Source organism: Chanos chanos, chromosome 4, assembly GCF_902362185.1.
Source record: "Chanos chanos chromosome 4, fChaCha1.1, whole genome shotgun sequence".
NCBI classification, from domain to species: Eukaryota; Metazoa; Chordata; class Actinopteri; order Gonorynchiformes; family Chanidae; genus Chanos; species Chanos chanos.
This window is the reverse complement of record NC_044498.1, coordinates 32,711,625-32,738,287: the sequence shown is the minus strand read 5'-3', so window position 1 is coordinate 32,738,287 and position 26,663 is coordinate 32,711,625. Positions and strand designations below refer to the sequence as shown.

Below are 26,663 nucleotides of genomic sequence, written 5' to 3'. Positions count from 1 at the left end.
CTTCCAGAAGAACGGGTAACCATGTTTGACAGTTTCTTTGCCCAATTCCTGTGGATTGCTGATTGATCCAGACACATTTTGTCTCAGCATCGCCAAGCATCCTCTTTAATGATAACACTTAAATGGCTTTTTCCCTCTTTCTAGGGGATAAGTAAAGGGGTTGAAGGTATAAAATGGGAAGTTAAAAACTCTTTAGCCCTGTGATTTAATAATTCCCTGCGGTTATTTTAGCGCTCCTCTTGAAGTGAAAAAAGGATGATCTCTGGAGAATATTTAGAGTTAATTATAGAATATGTTTCAGACCTGGAAATGAGGGTTGAGCCCTTTCAGTTACTACTCCCATGCCTTGACAGTGCAACAGCTCTCTTTCTCAATTAACAAGCATATAGATTTTTGTTGTCTCACTTTATTATGTCAATTTTCATGTATCTAGATGGAACAAAAGGTCATGCCAAAAGTCAGACTCAACTGTGAAAACTCTTACTTTTAATAAATTCCTCTTCTCTCTTTCCTTTCTTTTTTTGATGCCTTTTTTCTTTCTCTTCTTCCTTTTTTTTTTTTTGTTTTGATGTCCTCATCCTGGTTTCTCTGTAACATTATATACAATGCATAGTCTGATAGATTCCCTCTTTCAGAGCAACCTGTACCAGTCAAGTCTTTGACTATGAAAGGTTGACAGACTTTTTCTCTTGAAACAAGAGATTTTTTTTCCTGCTCTCCTTATGGGGACTTAATCCCACAAGTTTTATACTTTCCTTAAAGAAGTAGAAGAATTCCCTGTTTGAGAACATCTGCTACGTGATCTCTTCACATCTCTGCCTTTACAAAGGTTGTGCAGTACACTCCAGAGAGAATCGCATGAGGCAGTGGTAACAATGCTGGTCTGCTCTTTTAAGATGTCAAAGAAAATCCCTGACTAAACACAAAAGAGAAGGCAGTTAATACTCCTGTATTGCATACAGAATGATAAACAGCGTCATGTCGGAGACGTGTCAAAATGATCCTGAAACATGACACAAGTGAGGCGTGAATTTTCTGTGTGCATTTGTGCTGTCTTTCCTGGGTGACTGTCTGTCTAAGATCCTTTTGGGAAGCAGGTATCACATGACACTTACCCAAAAGACCAACTATTCATTTCCAGTACAGCCCGACAAAGAACATCAACTCACATTTCCATTTATATTTGTTCTTTTTTTTCTCCCAACAACAGCAAGAACCTGTGGTTCTAATTTAAGAGGGCCTAAGGGTGCGATAACATCTCCAAATTACCCTGTCCAATATGAGAACAACGCCCACTGTGTGTGGGTAATAACTGCAGTGGATCCTGGGAAGGTGAGTGTATAATTTACAAGATTGCATATTAAAGAAACGTTGTGGCTTCATTAATCGTCCCTTATATGGAGGGGAAGAAATTAGTTAAACTCTGTATTTATCCCTTTTCTTTATTGTTATTTTGTACTGAGAGAAAGACATTAGTCATGACAGAGAAAATCTGGCCCTAATTTCCTGGGGTTTGTAGTGATATTCTAGTTTGTTAGACTTAGAATAAGTAGTCAAAAGCAGCCATAGTGATATTTTCCTGCATATCTTGATTAAAACTATTTTTTGACATTTTTTTTAAATTAATAGGGACATTATTTTAGGATCATTCCATTGGACATGAACATATATGAGTTGTGACTAGTCTGAAGTTTTATAGGGTTTCTGATTTATACATAGTGTTATACATAGTAGTCAACCCACCATTTAGGCAGATTAGCATTGTGTGTGTTGTTCGTACAATCAATTTACAGAAAATATCTTACACATTAGGCGAGTTTCGAACATGTTATGTGATCACATTTTTTTATGATTTTGAAGAGAACTTCATATGAGTGTGCTGCTGAAATTTACGTAATGCACATGTGATATATCTCTTTTAGTGCTTTTTTGAGTATTCAAGTGGTAATTACAATATACCATGATAGCATCACTTGGATTTCCTTCACAGCACAATAGCACCATGTATAAATGCGATGTGCCCCTGGCTGTAAAGTGTATATGCACCTCTAGCCAAGGTCAAAGCTGAAGGTTACAGTGTTCTCCTGCACATGCACAAGTTAATTAGACAACATCACTCTCTCAGGAAGTAGTCACAACTTACGTCATAGTCATCGAACAAACTACAAATTGCATCTGTGCGGTTGTTATGGATGAGTTATCTCAGAATAAGAAAGACTAGATCAAAGCATTAACTGTTAATCATCTCTCAATGCTTTATCCATTTTTTTGTCTATTTCTGCTCTAACTCACAGGTTAGTGAAACAATGCTTAAGCTAGCAGTCTTTGCTTAAACCTGCTTAAAGTTGTATTCAGTCAAGAATATCTGGAGGGAATGTTCTTTCCCATTAGGAGCTGACATTAGCAATCAGTCACACTTCATTGTAAATTATTCCAATGTCAATGCAGCATGTTATAGCTGATGAGCGTTGTTCTAAATTTTCACCTTATTTTCAACTGAACTGTGTAATCAGTAGCAGGTTTAAGCTTTAATAGGAGCTTTTCCACCTGACTAGATTCTTTAAATGTGCTAAATGACAGACAAATGTTCAGTAAATATCCAGGTTACATTCCCCATGTTTATGTTTTATAGTTTTAAAGAGGAATATTTCTTTTATTTTAATGGGACATTTTAATGGGACAGTTGTTCCTTAGTGGACAACAAATGCTACTTGTGTTTTTGAAATGCCAGAAATGATCATTGATAATTATGCATTAATAATATTATTTTGTCAGGAATAGTTTGTCTTGCATGTATCTGCGTCCAGTGGTATATGATGCAATTATTTGATTATGCCTGTAATTAATTATATGGAGATTATGTATAAAACATACTCTCTCTTTGTTAATCCTTACCCTGTGTGAAAATGCCCTCATGCTGTGTGACTACATGAAAACACTGTCATAATTTTTGTCAACAAATTAGACCTGTGATGCGATCGTGTTTTTTCGCTTTTACATTCTTGCGTGGTTTTGCCCTTGTAGACTGTTACCTAAAGTTAAAATTAATACAAGTTATCCAGGGAAGTGGGGATTCCATTATTGTGCCTTAACTTAAGAGTTTGTCTTCAAAGCATAGTATGTATGGAATAAATACATCAAAGCCCATACAAGTCTTTGTTCCTCAGCTCATTAAATATTTAGTGCTACTTCACTACTTACTCTGTACTACCTACTTGTTTGCAAACGTTTCCACAATAATCTTTAAATATGTGTTGAAGATTGGCATGTTTTAAATCTCAAAACTACATGACAGTTATTTTTCACAGATAAATAGAAATGTTAAGATTAAAGTCATGTTTACATTTTAGATTGGCTTTGGGAAAGAACATCCTGCAAAATAATCATAAGAGCCATCTCAGTAAATGCCTGGTAAAATGCAATGCCCTGAAAATTCTGGGTCTGGTGACCATTTTTGAAGGATACTCTGAGGAGATTCTTTTGGTAATAGAGGTAAAATGCTATGTCATGACTTTGGGACTGGTGGTATAGTCTCTGATATTTAAATGTTTTGTTTTTTTCTATATCAAGAGTAAACGACTTGATCAAGACTGATATTCTGTTGATGCCATATAAAGAACCTATACCTACATAAAAACTTATGAGACCCGAGCCTTGCATTTATGTTGGTTTGGCTTGTTGGCTTGGATACTGATCACACTGTAAGATAATTGATTAGCCCTCTGGTGCAACTTAATGAATGTGCTTGTTCCATTTCCTGAAGAAGCCTGGTAGACATTATCTCAGTGCTCATTCTAATGTGGACCATTTAGTGCTAAAGTTCTCAAATGCCTGAGGATCTCTTATGGTTATGAGATGTCATCGCCTCTTCTTACAGCCCCCTGATTCACTAACCCGAATCACTGCTCCAACTGGAAGGGAGGTTGGGGGGCTGGGGGGCTGAGGGGAGGGGGGGTTTCAAAAGAAAAGCACCACACATACCAAATCTTGATACAAGCAAAGGCTCATAAAACAGCGCTGGTCATATGAAGATCTGTAGTTTCAGACCCCAGTCATCCCCAGACAGACACAGACATGGTAGTATAGGATTGGGGGAAATTGAGAGTGGACGTGAAGATTCGCAACAGTGGCTCCAAGCAGTATGATTTTACAGAAGCCTGAGGGTTGGGTATTTACCAAAGGTTTTGTCAACACCATCTCTGAATTGGTTTTTAAGCATTTTCCTCTCTATGTAATCTCTTCTCTTCACATATGGATTATTCTGCGTGTGATTTAAACAAGGTGGAGATCAGGAGTCTCCACAAGGCAGCTGTCCCATTTTCTGAGAGGAATGGTAACCCCATGGGCATTCTCTGAGTACATCAGTAGAAGATGTACTGTGTGTAATGTGCTTGGACTAAACATGACACATAGCCTACTTTTACTGGATATGCCATAGGAGTCCTTCTGGCTTCTGTATCCACCTCATATGGGAATTCCAATATGGGAGTCAGTAAATTGTTCATGGTGAGTACAATACAGCACAATTAGATGAGTTACTTAGAGTATATGGGGCATGTGTGGTTGCTTTATTTGAAAATATATTTGAGATAATTATTATGAAAAGTAAACAGGATATAATTTCATTGTGAGCGTTAATTCCCTAAATAAACTGCCGCAAAGTAACACAAAACATAAACAAAGCAAAACAAAACAAAACAAAAAAAACAAAACAGGTAACTGAAAGATCACTTCTGATGAATTGCAACATACAGATGATCGCACATCTGAGAAATATTTCTTTTAAGAGCTTTTGAACACAAAGGAAAACAAAATATGGCCATTGAACCAGTTGTCAGGCTTTCCAGTTTTGAATAAAACAAAGAAATCAATAGTACCCTAAAATGTTGCAGTCAAGCTGGTTGAAGGAACAATCATGGAGAGATTCTGTCAAGCTATGATTGCGTTTTTATAGAGCATGAGTGGTGTTTTTATCCTCTTGCTAAGTCTTCTGTAAAAAAAAAACATTTCTAGTTTTGACAGGATAATTTAAAGGGTTGTATTTTAGGCTACTTATTTAAGGTTTCACCAAATGACTAACACCAAACTCTGACATTTTATACTGATTGCGTGTCAAAAACCTCAGAGCTTTTACGCTTTATCATTGTCCTCTACAGAACTCACTTTTACTCATTCAGCTGAAATATTCTTTCACATGTGTGTTATCCTTTATTTTTCAAATGCAATGCAGTACACTTTCTTCTACCTCAAGGCCATTCCTATATTCCATCACAGTTATCAGCATTAGGAAACAGGACAAATTTATTTCTTTATTAATGACTGAGTCAACAGTTCTATTGATATTAGTTTGTGATCTGTAATAGTGCTCTGCTCAGCAAATCAATGATTCAATAAATGTTTTGTGGGTCCAAACACGTAGGGCAATCAAAATAAACAGAAGCTTGTCACCAAAATGATGTTCATGAATTTTCAGCCATGTAAGAAAACAGTCTGTCTGTTCATCTGTACTACTGTCAGGTTACATCTTTGTTACACTGTGTAGATGAGTTTCATAGTTAAAACATTCTCAATAGGACTGGATTTAAAATACCTAAAATATAGCCTACATATAGTATTACCACTTCCTTAACTAAGGTCTAGACTATATAAAAGAAATCCTGCTAGGATTTGTTCTTGCCGGTCTGGTGTAGGGAAAGAATTTATTTTACCAGACAAATTTGAAACTTACTGATCACGTTTCAATAAGTATATGTTACAAACGCAAATATAATGCACACCTAGGTTGACGAAAGAATGGAAACAACCTCAAATCAGTTCGACTGTTTAATGAACAGTAATGACTGAGCAAAACCTCAACATTAGTCGCTAAAATGTAGGCTTTTAAAAATCATCTGTAACCTGAAACATCTGTAGCCTGTTTAAAAAAAAAGCTAGGCCTACATGGCATTAAATGTTACCAGGTAACATTTTATTTTCTCCTTTATTTCATTGCGGCAAAGTCCTCTGCTGCTGACTTGAAATCAAATGCATTCAATGTGTCTTTCCAGCTTGAAGACTGTTTCGCTGTCAAAACACAAATGTCCTGTTTAGGGATAGCCTTCGTTATAGCTACGTTTTGTATGAACATTATTACCGGACATTTTGACTGGCAAGGTTTTTTTTTAGCATTTTTTTTTTTATAAATTTTACCAGGCAAAAACGGTAATTAGCAGCTAATGGAAACCCTGAGTCGTATTAGCAGTAGTAGTAGTGGTAGTAGTAGTACTAGTAGTGGTAGTGGTAGTAACAGCTTAGATATTGAAGAACTTTGCTCTTCCAGTAGGGGGCTTAGATAAGTGGGGCTAAATGTTGTATTTTTGCACTAGTCAGTCATATTAATATGTGCAAGTTGCTCATCAGTTTTAAATGGGTATGACACATTTTAAATTAGAGCACTATGACAATGGGTCCTCATTTTCAGACGACGTCTAGCATCCAAATGTCACTCTTTGTCATGTCTCACATGAGTCATAGGGTCTAAAAAAATCTTTGGATGGAGGAACTGGTACCTCACTGTTTAATTTTTGTTCTGCCCCCTGCACTGTTACTGTACTTCATTCTTCGGAGGAGATTGTTCACCTGCTAAGGTTATGGCTTTGCACTGTGTTTTTGAAAAAAAGAGAAAAGAATATGGATGAGAATAATGGCTCTTTAATGGCCCAATTGAGAGAATGTGAGGATGCTGATAATGGACTTGTCCTAATTAAGCTTTATTTTTTTCCCTTCAAGCAATCACTTCTCAAATCCAATTTTCTTTCAGCTGCACTCCTCTTTGCTCACACATCAAATGCACATGCATGCTTTCTCTCAAGGCTTTGTTCTTCGTACATGGCAAAACTTACTTCTGTGGCTTGTTTTTTTCCTATTCACATATGTGTTCTAAGGACAAATTCCTGTTTGGTCCATGTTTTAGATGTGGGTGCTACCAATACCTACCCTAGTGATGCAAAAAAACCCCAGAAAAACATTCTGAACCCTTGATAAAATTTGTTTATTTCATATTTTCATAGATCATTAGTATTTGTACTTTTGGTAATGCAAAACATATTACTCGGACAAATCAACTTGGCCTCTCTTTAAAAAATTTTTTTTAGCAAGACAGTCCTATTAAATAAAAATATGTCTCTGTGTAGATCTCCACCTCATTTTGCTGAAGCACTGTCATCTTTGGTACAGGTTATCAAGCTGGCCTTTGAGGAGTTTGAACTGGAGAGAGCATATGACACATTGACAGTGGGTGACGGTGGGAAGATTGGTGATGCCAGGACTGTTCTCTATGTGTGAGTACTTCCCCGAGGTTACATTTCTTAAATGGGAAAATATATGTAATCTGCATGTCTTGTTTTTTGCAGTTTTGCTAAAAACAGGCTGTAGTCTTTGATAATCACATTTACTTGTTATAGTTTGTATTTAAACAACCATATTAACTGGGAAAAGTAAATATCATTACTTTTTTTACTAAGCTTTCTAATGCTGAGTAACATATATTAAGTTACTTACAAAAAAAAACAGATTTTGTGAACTCTAACACCACTGGTTTTCACACCTCCTCCTCTGCTGGCTGTTTCATGTTCTGTCTTCATTGTAGTCACTGCTTTGTTTGCCTTTATCAATTAATTATTCAATTAGTCCTTGCACCTGGTTCTGCTAATCTAGTCTGCCTTCCCATTTGTTTAAATACCCTTGGTTCTGTGCTATTTCCTTCGTGTGAAATTTGTCCTCACCTGATGTCTGGGATAATCCTTAGATTTTTAAGTCTGAGCAATCCTTTGTGAAGTCTGCTCTGAATCTCGAATCCTGAATTTGCTGTGTATATTGCATTTGTTCTCTTCTTGGTCAGGTGTATTCCCTGATTATATCCTGTTTCAATAAATAGAGTTGTTAATAGTCGTTACAATGTTCAGTTTGTTGGTCAACTCAAAGTCAATTCGGTTATAAATCTTACATGTTAGCAGAAAGACATTCTGGGTAACAGCTGTGCTCATATGGTTACATAGGCATTCCCAGGGCAAAGTGTGAAATTTTGGGCTTATATTCCAGCCTTACCGGTTCCAGTGTTCCTGATTTGATTGTGAGTATGAGTAACCAGATGTGGCTCCATCTCCAATCAGACGACACCATTGGATCCCAAGGTTTCAAGGCCATATATGAAGGTAAGTCAAAATGGTGATAAGAAACAAAGGGCCAAAACAGACATCATTTCAAATATATTACATTTACTCAAGTATTCTCAAAATGAATTTACCTAACTTGTTTTAACCACTTTGAGATCACTTCACCTGGAGAAAACCGAAGCAGTCAGTTACCTTCTGTAAATGTCCTGAAGGAATTAGAATAGTCACACTACTCTTCAGAAAAGAACACACTCAGTTTGAAACAAAGCTAAGAATGACATGGCTATATGTTTCTGTTGAGTATCAGGATTTGTGGTAGTTCTTCCTTACATTGCTTTTACAGTGGTTTTCATCTGCTGACATAATGGTACTTAACCATGCATAACAAAAAAAAAAAAATTCCTTGTATAAGCAGCCAAACTATATCTGTTCCTCCTATCACAAACAAATTAAAGGCAAATGGATATGCATATGGGCTGTGCACTCAGTGTGCAATGCCTGAATTTACTACATTACCTGGGTTCAGTGTACGGACAAATTGCATTAGAGCAAGTTTTGACATTGTATCTAAGCATCTGTTTCAATAAGCACTAATATGCAGAATTTGCCTCCACAACATAATTGGTAATTCGTTTACAGCATCAGATGGTTAGACTAATTGTTCTTAACTTATAAATTACAATGTAATAACACTAATAAGTTGTGTGCCAGTGGAATCAGTGTGCCACTGTGGACCATTCTGTTACTCACTGGACCATATTCTGCTGTGGACTCCAAGAAAGTGTTATTACAGACCTGTTTCAATCTCTTTTGTTTATTTTGACTTTTTTTATGCAGTGATTATCTTTGAATAATGTTGAATGTATACTCTGCTTGCTTACACTTTATCCTGTATATGAGCTGAGCATAAGGGATTCACATGAACAGAAGGGCTTTAAGGTAAATGAACTAAGACCAGAGAGGTGTTATCAGAAATTGTTCTTTGGCACTGGTATTTCTGGTATATGAATTTTAAAAACTCCCCGGCCAAAGAAAATTATTTTTTTTAGCCTCGCGGGCGGTAAGTCCAAGGCTCCAGCATTCTATTCTAAACTGTTACCGCAATTGAGCGATTCACACTGTCTAGATGGCCCAACACAATGACACAAACCCAATTAACTTTGTGTAAACTCAATTTCACACTTGTGCTTCCAGTCACGTTGTCATGTTTGACAACAGCCCCACCAGGGACCACCAGTGGGGCGTTTTGTTAGAGGCCTCACAGGTGTCAAGCACAAATACATCTCTTATCGTTTAAAAGTTTTCCATTTGGCAGATGATTGTTCTTTCAACAGCAGGTATCAGCTAGAGGGGAATTAATGAGGGGAACATGGTCCAAATGGAGTTCAGTGCAGAAGCAAACAATATCAGCTCAAGAGAATTGAGCTTGCAGTAGAGAGAACTGGGTATGCCAGTTTTCCAGTGCCTTATGCAAACAAGTTTTTATTAAAAAAAATCTATTATGTCTCCTGAGAAAAATAAATAACAGTAAAGTAATATAAACAAAACCTGAATGCTAAGAACAGTACTCTTTTATATTAGGTAGGGCAAAAAATCTTTTGGACTGTACTATTGTGTTAGAACGTGATCATATGAGTGGGAATGTGAAACAACAAAATCTGCTCTTATTGTCATTGCACTCAGTTTTGTTTTGACAGCTCTGAATGATTTGCTATCTTTAACTAAATAAGAGATGGAGATAAAGGTTTGAATGGTTGAGTGGCTGGAAAATTAGCCTAATTGCCATTAGTGTGATGAGATTGACTGCTGTTACTCTATTTTATCTTATTTTTCTCAGTGGCACAAACATTATTTCTACCACAAAAACATATCAGCCTTTATTTGTTGTTTTGACATTAGTAATACTCCCTTGCCAAAGCTACCTGAACATTACTGACATGTCACACATAAACAAACATACATGCTACTGACGTGCATTTGCCTTACTAGTTTTAGGACTTCTCTGAGAAAAGCATTTTGGTTAGGAAAAAAAAGGGGCTTGATACACACTTAATACCACCGTTTAGTTTCCTTGTGTATTTTTAAACTAATTGCCTCTGGCAGATCCAAAGGTATTTAACTTGCATTTAACACCTTGCAGAGGTTGTTGAATTTGCTGCAGAGAGAGAGAGAAACCATCCCCTGTAGATTATTGCCAGGCTGGGTCAGCGGAGAGCTCGTTGTCGAGCTGACACCAAGCTTGTTAACACCAAAATGAACTCTTCCAGAACGTCATTCATTTGTCACTGTCATTTTACACCATCTACAAAATCTACTTTGTTCCACTACCTGGAAACATGGAGAAAACAAAGTATGGATCTGCAACCCTCTTTCCCTGTTTTTACCCTCCATATATTTCTACATTAAAATGATACATTTACATATTCGAATTATACATTTATATATTTCTTTGAGTGTGTGTGTGTGTGTCAAATAACAGCCAGTCTTCCTGTCAACAGATATTTTTTGTGCAATCTTTAAGTATGTTTATTATGAATATCACCACAACTCTGATGTTCATTCTTTATTTGTTTATCTGTTTTTTTTTCCAGAAATTGACAAAGGTGGCTGTGGAGACCCTGGCATCCCAGCCTATGGAAAGCGAACAGGAGATCGTTTTTTACATGGCGACATGTTGACCTTTGAGTGTCAAGCTGCTTTCGAATTGGTTGGAGAGAGAACAATATCTTGCCAGCAAAATAACCAGTGGTCTGGAAACAAACCCAGCTGTGTCTGTGAGGGTTTTCTTCTTGTTTGTTTGTTTGTTTTTCATCTATGCATGATTATAATTAAGGGCTTACTATGAATGGTTTTTGTTATATAAGGTGTCAAGAGTTAGAGGGATGGTATATAATCCTGAAAACATAAAACCTTTTTTTTGTTGTTGTTGCTGGGTCTGCTGAGGTTTTAGTAATTCTAAATTAAACTATTTCAGCATCAATAATTTATCACACATTTCTTTAGATACATTTCAAGGCACATTTTGCATTAACCCATTATGGATTCATGTAAGAAAAGCACACACATGTCTTTCAGCTTCGATATAAAAAAAAGCAAAAAGCACTTTCAAAGTACTATGAAGTCATCACCTGAAGACAGACACATACATGGACACATGCCCTTTTTTGTCTTCAGAAGTTTTCTTTCTTTACTTTTTTTTTTTTTATCCTTTTTTATTTCTTTTTTTTTTTTTTGGCCCAGCCAGAGGACAGATTGTGAGCAGACAGACTTTGTCACCCCGGCTGCTTTGCACTTTTCACACTCAGCCAATCATTAAAGCTCTGGGTAGTCTAGGTTAATGGCCTTCTGCCCTTTGAGCAGTTTTCTGCTTCACTGTAGTCTGAGTAGAAGTGAAGACATTAACAAAGACATTTGTCTTTTTTTTTTCTCCTAGGAAACATGAGTCAATAATTGATGTTCCCTCTAAGAAATTATCGTTCTCGCTGTGTATGTATCTCTCTCTCTTCTTCCATGTAGTCTCCTGCTTCTTCAATTTCACCACCCCATCTGGAATTATACTCTCCCCAAACTATCCGGAGGAGTATGGGAATAACATGAATTGTGTTTGGCTCATTATTGCGGAGCCTGGCAATCGGATACATCTCATCTTCAGTGACTTTGAGGTGGAGCCCCAGTTCGACTATCTCATCATCAAAGATGATGGGGTGCCTGAGCCCACCACTTTCGGGACCTTCTCTGGCAAAGATGTGCCCTCCCAAATTGCTAGTAACGGGCATATCATGCGACTGGAGTTCCAGTCAGACCACTCTAACACTGGGAAAGGATTTAACATCACCTATACAAGTAAATGAAATATGTCTTCGTTATTTTTACTTTTTCTTCTTTTTTATCAATATTGCTTTGGGTGCACCATAGAAATACAGGGGTAGCATATGGTCACAGCACATTGTAGTTTATTTACTTTATTTGTGGATATATATATATATATATAGATATAGATATAGATATAGATAGATAGATAGATAGATATATATTGATAGATAGATATATAGACAGACAGATTTTTTTATTAAGACAGCTACACCCATTTACATCACACTACAATTAAAACCTCAGATATTTGGCTTGGTGGACATTAGTGAGTTGTGCACATTACATTTGGTGGATTTCAGTAATTTTTAGTTATATAAAAGTGCTTACAACAGTAGCAAGTATGTTAAAAACTGGTTATATGAGAGCGACGATTATTTTCAAGTTACCAATGTGGTTTGCATATTTCTATTATACACACAAACTGAGATTTAATATAATAAATCTCAAATCTTAATGTTTATTAAAAAATGTTTTGTTTAAGAGGTGAAAATGGCTGCTTGATTGACCTCTGGCAAATATTTTCCTTTTTTTTTCTCCTAATTTACATGATTAACATTTTATTTGCATTTAAATTAGCGGTGTAGTTCTCATGTTTCCTCTCTGTGTTTATCCTGGATCCTGAAACCATTTAAAACAGAGGCTCAGTTTAGAGAGCGCCCAAGCCTAGCAAGATAGCGCCAGCTGATATATATTCAGCTGCATCAACGCCTTTGTTATAGAGGTTCAGGAATAAACAGACATAACAGTTAGACAAAAAATGCAAAGGAAACCATCTTGCAACCATATCAGAATTGGACAGCATAAAATCACACTCATACAACTCAACGATTTGTTGTAAACCACACTCTCCTTTACAGCATCTCCCGCAGATTTTATTCCGCTGCTGAAACGAACAAACTTGTCACCACTGTTCCCAAAAATACCTTCTGCCGAAAGATTCCATCTGTCGCTAAGCAGCAAGACTGCTCAAATAGACCTCTATGTCAAATGCAGTGCAAAAACAATTTTCGGTCTTCGGGGCAAATATCATACAAAGCCTTTCTCAAAACAGTGAAGTCCACATGCCTTTGTAGGAAGCTCACTGTTTTGGGTTATGGCTCTGAGGTTCTCCTGGAGTGAGAGTAAGGGGGTGCATAGAATAGGATAATATGAAGGTTAAGGAAATGGGGAGGGTTTTTTTTTTTTTTTTTTAATTTTTGACACTAGGAATTACAGTGGATGCTGCGGTCAATACTAGGGGTGTGGGTGTGGGTGAGGGTGGATGTGCATATGTGAGGGAAAGGGAGGAGGAGGGATTGGGGGCAGAGAGAGAGAGAGAGACAGAGAGAGAGAGAGAGAGAGAGAGAGAGAGAGAGAGAGAGATTTGGGTGGAGGCACATGTTTGTGAGGGATGTTGCTGGTGATTTGGTGTATGTCAATGTCAGTGGGCCCTGACGCTTGATATCTCAACAGCAATGCCTTAGTAATGGTGTGTCACCATTTCAGAAAAGGAACGACATGTTTCACACTGTCGAGCTGAAATGACTGTCAGGCAGAGAAGTAGCTAATAACAATGCAGCTGTCACTTGGGAAGAGAGGGCTATATTCTTGCCCTCTGCTCAGATTATAAGGTCTACAGGCTTTACAGTGAAGGTCACTCAATAAGTTATAGTCCAGTAAATGCCAGCAATGTCAATTAGAGTTACTGTAAGAATATGTGCATCATTACGTAGATTTTCTGTGTATTGTGAAAATCAGTCACTTAAGCAATGACCCAAGAGCATATCTAAGGAGAAGACATAAGTAGTTTGCATTAGGTTTGCTATGATTTGCTTCTTTTAGCTAGCCTGCTAACAGCACAAAAAAAACAATTACTGAACAACTATTGATACAGTTTAATTGGGTGGATGCAATTCAATCAGTTTTAACAAGTTTATCAAACCTCTGATAGTCTAAGCTGATACTGTGGACTGTTTTTGGACTGAGGAGATCTTTGTCTGTGATGCCAGCTCTGGCCATTCCTTTTGTTCTCTTATCTCCAGCATTTGGACAGAATGAATGTCACGACCCTGGCATTCCCATCAACGGCCAGCGCTTTGGGGAACACTTCCTACTCGGAAGCTCCGTTCTCTTCACATGTGATGAGGGCTTCATTAAAACCCATGGATCTGAAACGATCACCTGTGTCATTCAAGATGGTAACGTGGTTTGGAACGCAGCTGTCCCCCGGTGTGAAGGTAATTGCTCTTTAGCTTCTGCTGTATAGTGCGGGTAACCAAGAGCACGGAGATGGAGAACAATCCATTATCAACCTGTCTCTTGCTGTTCTACTCTGCATGCTAAACCTGGCGAGATGGGAATGTTGTTCTCCATTTTGCCAATTTCAATGTTGTTCACGGTACAATTTTGCACTTGTTCCATCTAGCTCCGTGTGGTGGGCATTTAACCGCTCCTGTGGGTGTCCTGCTGTCACCTGGTTGGCCAGGGTATTACAAAGATTCTCTCAACTGTGAATGGGTGATTGAAGCAAGAAAGGATCACGCCATCAAGATATCTTTTGACAGGTAAGTAATGGATGCAATTTTCTCTCAGCATAATTTAATGTGCGGTATTTTTCTGAACCACAAATCATCGGCACTCCTGATTAATTTCACTCATTCAATTATTATTCTTATTTTTTTCTCTTTCCCAAGAATTATTCTTCTAAATTGTAAGCCTGAAGTGGTAATTTTACTCTATACTTTTCTGGTGCAGGTTTCAGACAGAGGTTAATTATGATACGTTGGAGATTCGGGATGGCCCCTCCAACTCGTCGCCATTAATAGGCGAATACCATGGTACTCAGGCCCCCCATTTCCTCATCAGCACCAGTAATTACATGTACCTGCTATTCACCACTGACAACAGCCGCTCCAGTGAGGGCTTCCACATCCGCTACGAGAGTGAGTCAGCCGTGGCTTTTTTTGATTTACGTCTTCCGTGCCACTGCGTTAAGACAAGGATATTGGCTTTACATGGTTCATAGTTCCACCTCTGCGGCAATGCTCGCAGGTTGAACTCAATATTTGCAGCAGTTTATCTGAGATGTGAATTCTAATTGTAATGTTTTTTTTTTGTTGTTGTTTTTTTTTTTGGTTCTGTTTTTTTTTGTCTTGTTTTTGTTTTTATTTTTTTGCTGTTGTTGTTGTTTTTTTTTTTTGAAAGAATTGCATTTAGCTTTTGATCTAAATGTAAATTTTGTGCAATAAGTGTTTTAAAATTTGCTGCATTAGTTATGTATGTAACCTCCACATTCATGACTGCACTTGTTTACCTAGATCAAATGATTATGCAGGAGGTTGGTTTTTACGGCCTTCTTTACTCTGATGAAATACTACAGTGACTGAATAGTAATTTGATGTGCCATAGAAGCACAGAGAGAATACAAAGGTAACGAAAGATGGTTTAGGGATTCATACAAATGGAGATTTTCACCAGAATAGTTTTACAAGAGTTATCATGTAACTTAGTCAATCTCTTTTTTAATAAATCAGTTTGATGTATGGCTATGAATTGCTATTTTCCAGGCATTTCAAATCCTTCGTTGCAAATTTAGAGGCAATCAAAGAGATAATTTCTACATGATTGTGCTGGATTGTGCTGGATCTTAAGATTAACATACAAAGAACATGTCAAAAAAAAAGCTGACATTTCATTTTAATTATATTTAGAGAACCATTGCAATAGGTGCATCAATACGGTAACCAGTCAAGGCAGAAAATGAAATTGTCGGGGGGGGGGGGGGGGGGGGGGGTTTAGAAGAAAAGGGAGAGAATCCTCTGTGGGGCTAACCTCTGATGATTTATACTGTATGAAGTGCTTCTGACACCATTCCCCATTCAATTTAGGGGCCTGAAGGTGGGCTGAAATAGTTCTATATATTCCCTCAGGCATTAAGATGGAAACAGACTCCTGCTTAGATCCAGGGATTCCGGTGAATGGGAAGAGGCATGGGAACAATTTTGCCATTGGCTCCAGGGTAACTTTCAGCTGTGATCAAGGTTACACCCTGAGTGATGAGGAGCCTATTGTATGCGAGAGGAACCATCAGTGGAATCATGCATTACCCAGCTGTGATGGTAGGCTGATCTGCCTCTTCCTAACAGCCACCACCTCACCTAACTGCCAATCACAGTGATCTATATGTGTGTGTGTGTGTGTGTACCTGAAAGACCTTCTGAACATTGCCTTGTCTTCATCCCATTCGAATTGGTGAATTTCAGAGACAAGCACGATAGCTCATAATTAACTCAAGCTGTCTCAACATTCCCCTGAGATTATAGTCCATAAATTCTTAATGAACAGAAAAATGACTGGAATGTTCTCTTAAAGATAACAAAGAAAAAAAAGAAAAGAAAGGTAGACCGCATTCAGTCTTTAGCTGCGTAAGGCATGTTATCTACGGCATTGTGCAAACTTATCCTGTTTATCTTATTGTTGTTTATCAGTAGAGAGGACTGAAATAGCTACATACAGTGTTTTCCTCTAAAAGCAATCAGGCTCGGTCCTTTCTGATTCAGAATTCCCAATATCTGCTTTTGCCCTATCCTTATCAGCTGTGGAAGTTCTCTTTTAATTTATGCTGATTCAGGCTTACGTGCTCCTAATCAGCGCTGGATTTTCATTCCAGGGAGAACAGCTATATTCCAGCTCTGTGCTGATATACAGTGTATTTTTAAACACTGAGTTCACTCTATAAATGATTTCTCGTGTTTTAGACCTTTAACTAATTTATGAGCTTTCAACAAGTTCAGCTTCAGGCCAAAACTAACTGGCTGTTGACTGACAGCTAAGCCATTATTTGTCAGATTTCTAAAATAATAAGTGTTGTGTAATGTTATTGACACAGCTGTTTTTCTTATAGATTTGTGTTAATTAAGCACACTCTCAGCTTTGTAAGACTATGCTACTGTGACACCTAAATTCCTCTGTATCCAAAGACCCTCCAGTGGATATTCAACATAAAACTCATTGTAATGAAACAGACTGTGAGTAGGAGTATTTGAATCAGCATTTATTAAGAGACTGCATTTGAATAAACATTAATTAATAGAGGTTACTGACTGAAAAACAGGCAGTAGTGCTTGCAAAAGCACTGGATGTGACTGTGTCTTGCCAATGCTGCGATTGTGTACTTCATTCTGTGTCTACATATATTAATTTTTAAATTGATAATCCATTTTTGTCATAGTGTAACTGCTATGTAATGCTCGAAACTAGTTAATTACATTTTCCTTAAAGTCCAGTAATAAATTCAGGAAAAACTTAGCACAAATTTTTAAAAAGGGAGAGTAAAATATCTTAACAGCATGGTTAACTGCATGCTGTTTCATAAAATTCAATTTGCACTAAACCCAGAAAAGCCCGGTCGACTGGGGAACTGACTTAGAGTACAGAAGTCCTGCCTATGTCAATGGTTTATATCCCAGCTTTGCTACACCTGACTCTAATGGGCAGGATTCCAAGAGAACATAGTGTGTGTTAGCCTGGCTCTCCCTCCTTTTCACTATTCAGTGACAGTCACTGATGTTTGCTTGTGGATAGAGTTAGGCAGATGCCACTATCCTTGAAGTACATTATACAACTCAAGGATAGCCGACATCTCATGTATCTCATGTGGAATTTTTAGACCAAACTCATCTCAGCCAAGATGACAGTTATGCAGAGTGAACACCTATAAGATAATGGATAATTCACCATTTCAAATAAAAAAACATAAAAGAGGGTGTGGAGAGCACTTTTAAAATGTAATACAAAAAGATTTACACAACATTACAGTTAATGACATTTGAAGAATGTCAGATAGAATTCCAAACCTCCCCAGCCTTGACTGATACAAAGCCTAAATATTTTCATAGACTATACACATCAAAACGTGGCATCTAGACTTTTTTTAATTATTGTTATTATTACATATCTCTCTTAGAAAGGCTGGCATTTCCCATAAAAATTCAGCTTGTTAAGTCATGTTTTTTTTTTCTTCCCTGATTATGTTACATTTGTAAAACACATGGCTCACCACTACTGCTTGTCTCTCACTGCTGCTCTGTGGTTATCTTTCTGCAGTCCCTTACACTGGCAGATAGTGGCCACATGTGCTGCTTGTGGTCTCCTAGGAGCTCTGCGGCCATCTGAGGACATTCACAGTGTCACACTGCTTATTGCCTGCTCTCGACATATGCAACAGTGACCAGCAAATTTCTGCTGTCTGGTCCTGATCTTGTCATTTATCTGTAGTAGCCTGGCCTTTTGTTCTCAGTTGGCTGTGCATGTTAAACTTTGAGTTTGTAGTCCAGCACTCAAAGGGATATGAAGCCAGACTGCTACCTGGTAAGCCCACCTGGTATCATCTTGATCTCCTCTTTTTCTTTATCTTAAGGAATGAGTGTTGCCCCTGTTTCCCCCTGGCTACAGTCAATTGCAGCAATGAGATGTGCCGGAACGCCAGATGATCTGATGATCTTGATCATCTTGTCCCTGTTCACTGAATCAAAGGCATTCTTGAAGTCAGTCAAAGTTGCTGCGGCAGGCAGGTTCTCAGACTTTGAGTCCCTCAATGATCGTTCTCTGTGCAAGTGAGAGAGTTCTGCTCTCTCTGAAGCTGTTTTGATTGATCCTTACGAGGGGTCCAGTGCTGTCGGTATCTTGCTCAAGATCATCTCCTTAAAAGATCTTGGGCATGGTGGAGCTTAGATTGATGGCGCAGCTGTTGTCCACTTTGGTTAGGTTTCCTGGCTATGGCGTAGCAGCAATGTCAAGCAACGAGGGGATGCCTTGCTCTTTCTTTTTCCCCTCCTGTTCTGTTGACATTTGGAGAATGATCTCATCCATCCAGTCATACCATCTGTTTCACGGATCTTTCCAGTCTTTATGGCTGTCTTTGCTCTTCTGCACGCCATCATAGAGAGAAGATCATCCCTTATGTGTGGCCTATTAAAGATGCAGAAGCACCTTTCTCTACATACAGCTGTTGATGGCTTGCCAAAAGCCTCCTGAAGAATTAGAACATGAGACAAAGTTCTTTCCTCATTTCCTGTCTAGTTCTGGTACCTTGTCATCTCATCAACAATTGACCTTTGTTGGCCATATTGTTGCTCTTTGCTGACTCCTTCAATCAGGGCAATCTTACCAGAGACCTCTTGATACCTTTGTGTGTAGTGGGTCTCCTTAGTCTCTTGTAAAGCTTCACCCCTGTCCTCATCCAATTCTGAAGCCCTCCTGAGAACCTTTTACAGTTGTTTCCTGCGCTCTTGGGTCTCTGCCACATCTGGATCATCATGGAATTGAGCACATCTGTACTTCTTTTGTTTCTGTCTGACTGGAATTGGGGTACTGATTGTTTCCCTGTTATCCAGACAAAACCCCCTCTAATATCTTTCTTTTGGATCTCCCTGGCCTTTGTACTGTCACAGCTGGAATCAGCTCCTGACTTCTATTTCATACCGCTCCCGGAGTTCTTTGTTTTCAGCAAATGTCTTCCAGTCGTACTTGATCAGTCTGCTTGCCTGCTTGCCTTATCTTTGTAGTCAAGATTCTGACTGCCGACTTAAGCTTGAAGTGCTCTGGTCTAAACAAAGAACTTGTTAAAAAAAAGTCACTGAGGAAAGGTATTTGTAGTCATGAAGTGCAATTGATCTCAATATATTGCATAGGCTCTGAATTAGGTGTAATAAGTACTCCCCGTGCTTAAAACAAGACAGAGTCTTCTACAGTTGGCACCACTATGTACATGTAACCATAACAACAGGCCACAGTGTTAAAATGCAGATAAGCTTTTTGGGTGTTGGCTGTCTCTGTTCTCCCAGTCTAGCATCTCTTTAATATATACCAAAAGCTTGTCTTTAAAGGGGGGTGGGGGTGATTCAGACACTAGCCCATGTGTGGGTGCACGCTGGGATGCCATGCCATCACCAGACTTTTATTTGTTTCACACTGAAAGGCTTATTCTCACTGATTAACTTTCTATTGTTGCCTCAGGCATATATGATAACATGCACACCATGAGTTCCATTTAATCACCAACATTACTGTAGCCTCTGGAACTGCATGTAATTGCAAGTGTAAAGTGTACATATTCTCTTATGAGAATCTGGTATTTTTAGGAAAGCCGGTTTCTAAAAACAACAGCATATTTGGATGCAAAGAAAAAAAAAGACAGAAAGCTGAGGTTTGATACCCATGTTTCTTGGTTAACCTGGCTGTCTGAATGATCAATTCTCAATGATGCTGATCCACTTTGAACTTTGATACAAACAAAGCGGTTGTTTTGAATAAGCACATTTTCTTCAAGGGCATTTTTTTTAGAGGTTCTGCCTCAATTGACAGGGTCTTTCCTGTTGAATTGGACTCGCTTGTTAAGTTTGCTTTTGATCTTCTCAACACCATTATCAGTAAATCTTACATCATCTTGTTATGAGTTGCCAGTTAGCTTTTCATCTGAAAACATACTGTATGTCTTCTACTATGTTTAACACTACCAACTGTGTTTTCCTTGCAAAAAAGAAAAAAAGACTAAAATTTTCTTTATGAAATTTAAACATACGGATTAGATTTTGAGCACACAGAGATATTATTTGAAGATTATGACTCAGATTTTCAGATCAGATCTGCCTGGACTTCTTTTTTTTTTCCTTTGTGATGCAATTTCTTGAACAACATTCAGAACAACTGGCTTGCTGAACCAGTCCAATTTAAAAAAGCAATATGAACTCAATCATTTGCATCTTTTTTTCTCCATTTGTTTTTGTCTTATTAATTTATTTATATTTGTTTATTTACTTACTTGATTTTTGCAAAATGCAAAGCTCCACTTCAATAATTACAACTGAATATTTTGAATGTCTCCATTTCAAAAACACCAACTATTTGAAATATTTAATATGAATATACTACCTCAAACCCATATTTATTTATTTATTTATTTATTTATTTATTTATTTATTTCAGCTTTGTGTGGTGGATATATTTTTGGGAAAAGTGGGTCTATCCTATCCCCTGGCTTTCCTGATTTCTACCCAAACTCACTGAACTGTACATGGACAATAGAAGTGTCTCATGGAAAAGGTAAGACAAAGTGCTCTGATTTAATTTGTGATGATCAGAGGGATGGGATTAATATGCACATTAAAATGCATTTTTTATTACTAAATGTGTTGTTTTTAATTATTATTTCCCAAACTGTAAAATAATCTGGGTATTTTGTCATTTCCTAACCTTCCATGCCCCCTGCAGAGGCAATGTGATTTTGTTTTTTATCAGTGTTACGTATCTTCTGTAGCTTCTCACTGGGTTTCTGAGCAAGAAACAGGGTTTTTGGTGTGTGACCAGGAGCTGTAATCTCATCTAAAACTCCCCAGGAGTGCAGCTTCTCTTCCACACGTTCCACCTGGAAGACTCCCATGATTACTTGCTCATTACGGAAGATGGGAGCTTTACAGAGCCGGTGGCAAGGCTCACGGGTTCGGTCCTGCCGCCTTCCATCAAGGCTGGTCTCTTTGGAAACTTCAGCGCTCAGCTCCGTTTCATCTCCGACTTCTCCATGTCATACGAGGGCTTCAACATCACGTTCTCAGGTCTGCCCTTATTATTTTCCCTGCTTTTGTATCCAAGCACCGATATTCTGCACCATTCATAAAAATGGACGTTCAGCTAGGTCATGTGCTGAAATCATATATAAGTAAAGAAATTCAATTAAATAAAGTGTCCTATTTAAAAAAAATAAGAGGATAAATCCTAGAAAACCAATCATACACCTTCTGAGATATGATGCAAGTTTACAAATGAATGTAACTGGACTTGTAATATAATGGTATGTTATCTTTTTCAGAATATAATCTGGAGCCATGTGAAGATCCCGGAGTACCTGCATACAGTCGCAGAGTGGGTTTTCAGTTTGGAGTGGGGGACTCGCTAATTTTTTCCTGCTTCAGTGGTTACCGTCTTGAAGGGGAAAGTAAGATCACTTGTCTGGGAGGTGGGCGACGAGTCTGGAGTGCAGCCCTGCCAAGGTGTGTGGGTAGGTGGACATATGCTTATTTTTTTCATTCCAGTTTAACATGGAAAATGTGGTACTTCAGGGAAGAGAGGAGAACAGAACAAGATGGACACACTGTTTAGATCCCAGTCGTACTGCACTGAACTTGGCAAACACCACTTACCTCATTTTTATCTTAATTACAAAAAGAGAGAACACTTTCCTGGAGAACTCGTTTAATCTATTTAGAGTTTTCCGGATTTTATTTCACTCTAATGTGGACGTGCTATTTAGCGATCCTGTGCTAAAGCAAATGCTTCCTTGAGTCAGTGTGTTTTAAATAAGATGCCTCTCAAACACTGATCTTATATTAAAAAAAAAAAATCAAACACCCATAGTCAAGATCACTCTGGTTCAGAAATTCACTCTTGTTACTTTGATTGACAGAGAAATTAAATCCCAAGCCTTGTGTGCCATTCAGGCCACTTTGTTCATGTAATTGTTTATGATTGAATGAGGGTCCAGGAGGATTATTTTCATCTTTATCCTACACCTTAATACCAGGCATTTTATAAAGACTCAAATTCATTATTGAAATTCTCGAAAATTCTTTCACCCCATTAATGACGTATTTACAGTAAAGTTTGACTGAAGTGAATATTAAACAACCATTGGCTTAAGGGCTTTCAGGTGTGCGGGAATACTTGACTTGTGGATGAAAGATTTAATACTTGCAAATACTATTTCTTAGTGGTTAGGCCACAGATATTCAGGAACAGAAACTAGGGTGCTCTTGCTCTAGTTTCATGCTGTTCTTGTTAAATGAGATATTGTTAAATGAGTTTATCACTTCAGGAATGTGTGTGTGTGTGTGTGTGTGTGTGTGTGTGTCAATGTATGGTCATTTGTGTTTACATGTTCTGTTGCTGTTTCTTCAGTTTCCTTTTCGACGAGTTGGAAAATCTTTGTCAAAGCAGTTATCCATCTTACTAAGTCTAGTACAAAACAAAATGATTATTAATGTATGCATGTAATGATTCACAGCTAATCAGTTAGAATCTAGCAAGCAAAGCGCTTTTGTGATTTTCTTTTTTTTTTTTGGAGGGCCTGGACTTTCTTTCAAAAGTTTCAAAAAGCATAGTATGCACTGCTCAAGAATTCCAGCTCAAGTTGCAGCTCAACTCAAGGTCTTCAGGCAACATCTGCTTATATACCACAAGTACAAGAGTGGAATATTAACTACAAGGACATCTGATTCTAGTACAGCCCTGAGCCTTTGTGCCCAACACCTAACTAATGCATTAAGCTTTCCATTAATTAGCATTCCTCTGATGCTTTTTGTTGTGGTGATTCATCAAAATGACAAAGGCTCATATTCCAAACGGTGCAGAACCTGATTGGCCTACCAGCAGGAAATGGAGCAGCAGCTGTCAGGGTTTTTGGAAATGACATAATTTCACTGGAACTTCTTAGATTAGGCGTCTATACTTTTAATTTTTTTTTTTTTTTTTTTAAGTTTTGAAGTCTAAATATTTGCCATGGTCTCTCTGTGGGATGTGAGGCTACTGTGGAGCCAGGGGAAATGAATGATAATGCAGACTCACTGTGCCCTGGAATGTGTTAATACTACATAAACCTCGCTCCCTCTCTTCAACCTTTTCTTCCTCTCGTACTGCTCTCCCCCACCCCCACCCCCCTCTGTTTGCCTAGCTGAATGTGGAGCCACCTCCACTGGGACTGAAGGTGTTCTGCTGTCACCCAATTACCCAGCCAATTATGACAACAACCACGAATGCATCTACCGCATTGAGACAGACAGGGGGAAAGGCATACAGATTATGGCCACGACATTCCAGCTGCGCCAGGGAGACTTCCTCAAGGTAGGATGGGATTACTAGAGCTGAGTCTTTGACATTGTCTATTCAGACATAGTCAAGAAAAAACATTTGAGCATAACTTATTGAGACAAGTACATTTGATCATTTTTACCTCATTGATGCAAAATATATATTTGGTATCAAACATAATTTTATATGTTTAAAGGAAGACTAATCAAGCTGATGGACTTAATGTTATCTGGTTAATTATAGCATTTGAAGTTTAATCAGTTGGCTAATATACAAAATTTAAATGTGCATTGGCTAAATTTTATGATTTGCATGATTTACTGCTTTTAACTCCTAAGAGTTTGGAGCCAAGGAGGGAAGAGAATTACATATAGATTCATAGCAGTTACAATGCTGAAAGGCATAAACCACCTCGTAAGAGATATGCGAGTCCTGAAAACCACTTAACAGAGTAATTCAGATCTTAGCAGAAACGTGGATCCATGAAATGTTCACCAACAGTCAAATGTATACATACGTCATGTTACACGCATTTCAAAGCAGTTAACTCAATTTCATTGTCATTGTACTTTGATTCATAGCTGATTTTTTATGAAATGTTGGTGCATGAAGGAAATGTGTCGTTAATAGTAATTCTTGCAATGGTCGTGCGCATATAAACGACACAGATTTGATGCATCACTGACATATCGTTGATGATATATGTGGGTTTTAGGCTGTATTTCTGAGAAGTTGGGGGAGAAAGGGCCATCTCGCCCCTCCATCCGAGCAATAATGGTCTTTCCACGTAATTGCCACTTGTTCTACACACATGCCGTCTTGAATCAGACAGTCTATTACGTTACAGGCTGAAACAATGTCGTCCGCAACAGAATTGTGCAAAACGGCCAACTCACGCTGATACATCTGATACATCACCTTTCATAATTCCCATTAAACTGTCGATTCTTTTTTTCTCCTAAGGTGAACTACTGTCTCAGTCATGTGTATCCTTTCCACAGGCAATTGCAAAATTCTTTGCAGGAACCAAATGCAACATTTGATTTGAGAAAATGGTTGTATTTTTGTTTTGTTTTTTGTTTTTTTAATGATGGGGAATACACTCATCTGCCAAGTGTAACGTTTACCTGAAATCTGCAGTGGAATTATTTGCGACAGAACAGAAAACAGGCCTCAGAAAACTACGTCTCCGGTTTCCCAATCCTTTGCTGTCTTGTTTCAAATGTTTTCTTCTCCACAGATCTATGATGGGATAGACAGTTCATCTCGACTCCTGGGCAATTTCACCAAAAATGAAATGCTGGATATGATCATCAACAGCACCTCAAATCATCTGTGGATTGAGTTTAACAGCAACGGCACTGGAACCAGCAAAGGCTTCAAGTTGACCTACAGCAGTGAGTGGACTCCCCTTTACCATGTACTGATTTCCAGTCAAGTACAATAAAGCCTGCAAAATACATTTGATTGTATATGGTACTGACTAATGTTAATATGTTAAAACATGGTTTGAAAGAAAGATGAATGGATGGATGGATAACAGCATGTGAAATCCAGATAAAAACAAAGGTAACTTAATTTAGTTTGTCTGTTTTAACATCTACATGTAAATGGATAAAGCAATGATATGTAACCGGTATTGAAGTATATGAATCAGCAGACTGAAAATGTTAGAGATGTTTTAGGGTACAACCATGACGATGTTACTTTTTTTCATTATCTGAAGAAGCTGTAGTTCAGTCGTTGATGCTAATTTGCATTATTAAACAGATTTCTTTCTCTTTATTATAAATTCATATGAGTTCTTACCTGACTGAGAGAAGAAGAAAAAGGGGTAAATTAATTCATGTAAATTCTATTTGAAAACCTTCAGTGGAGGATGTCTTTGAAAGTGCCTTGGCATGCATTACTCATGCGTCTGCAAACTGGGAAAATGTTGGACAGCTACAAGAGAAATAAAAAGCTTAGTAATTATGAGTGCATTGAGTATATGTTGCTGCAGTATTAATTTGATAAAACAGACAGCGGTATACATAATTGTGGCGAGCAGGTGTGTTTGTTATTGCACAACCTTTATGTCGATAATAAGGAAGGAGACCCAACCACCCAGAGGGTTAATTACAGTGGTCAGATGTCTTTTTTTCATCTCACTGTGATGTTTATCTTCTCCATTTACAGGTTTTGATCTCATCAAATGTGAGGAACCAGGGACTCCCAATTATGGATATAAAATCCAGGATGATGGACACTTTGCCGACACGTTTGTGTTGTATAGCTGTAATCCTGGATACACACTGCACGGAAGCAGTACTCTGACCTGCCTCAGTGGAGACCGGAGAGTTTGGGACAAACCTCTGCCATCTTGTGTTGGTGAGTCAGTTTTGAATTTCAAAAGCTAAAATTAAAAAAACAAACAAACAAAAAAGTTAAAGGCTGTCATCGTATGTGGCAATCTCATCTGCATCAAACAGTAGCACAGTGTCACAGAACAGCAAAAGCTTTAAATCTAAGGTAACTAGATTATGTGCTCCATAGCTTGTGATTCAGTGCATTGAACACCACGAATTCATTCAGCAGAAAGGATCTGCTGTGTTCTGATAGACAGTAATGACTTGCAGTTATATCCTCGAGTAGTATCTTGTGCATGACAGAGTCTCTGTGGTCCAAAGGACCATAAGTTCCACACTAGTCTCTCAGAGAAGCTGTAATATATGACTGCAGGATTTGATGCAGTACAGGAACCCAGGAGCAAAATGAGGTCTGTTTGGAGTAGTCTGTAAATTGGGAGGAAAAGGTACA

The 26,663-nt window shown here is 38.0% G+C and overlaps 1 protein-coding gene across 1 annotated transcript in view; it reads left to right on the top strand.

The window, feature by feature from the left end:
• csmd1a (CUB and Sushi multiple domains 1a) overlaps nt 1-26,663 on the top strand; it is a 256,232-nt gene that overhangs the window by 164,485 nt on the left and 65,084 nt on the right. Inside the window, exons 12-26 of the mRNA XM_030772244.1 lie at nt 1,211-1,332; nt 7,216-7,319; nt 8,080-8,192; nt 10,745-10,927; nt 11,670-11,996; nt 14,048-14,242; nt 14,431-14,569; nt 14,760-14,947; nt 15,935-16,123; nt 20,991-21,107; nt 21,401-21,616; nt 21,871-22,059; nt 23,728-23,897; nt 25,105-25,261; nt 26,043-26,234. Coding sequence (XP_030628104.1) covers nt 1,211-1,332; nt 7,216-7,319; nt 8,080-8,192; nt 10,745-10,927; nt 11,670-11,996; nt 14,048-14,242; nt 14,431-14,569; nt 14,760-14,947; nt 15,935-16,123; nt 20,991-21,107; nt 21,401-21,616; nt 21,871-22,059; nt 23,728-23,897; nt 25,105-25,261; nt 26,043-26,234 — 2,601 coding nt within the window. The remainder of the gene's footprint in view (nt 1-1,210; nt 1,333-7,215; nt 7,320-8,079; nt 8,193-10,744; nt 10,928-11,669; nt 11,997-14,047; nt 14,243-14,430; nt 14,570-14,759; nt 14,948-15,934; nt 16,124-20,990; nt 21,108-21,400; nt 21,617-21,870; nt 22,060-23,727; nt 23,898-25,104; nt 25,262-26,042; nt 26,235-26,663) is intronic.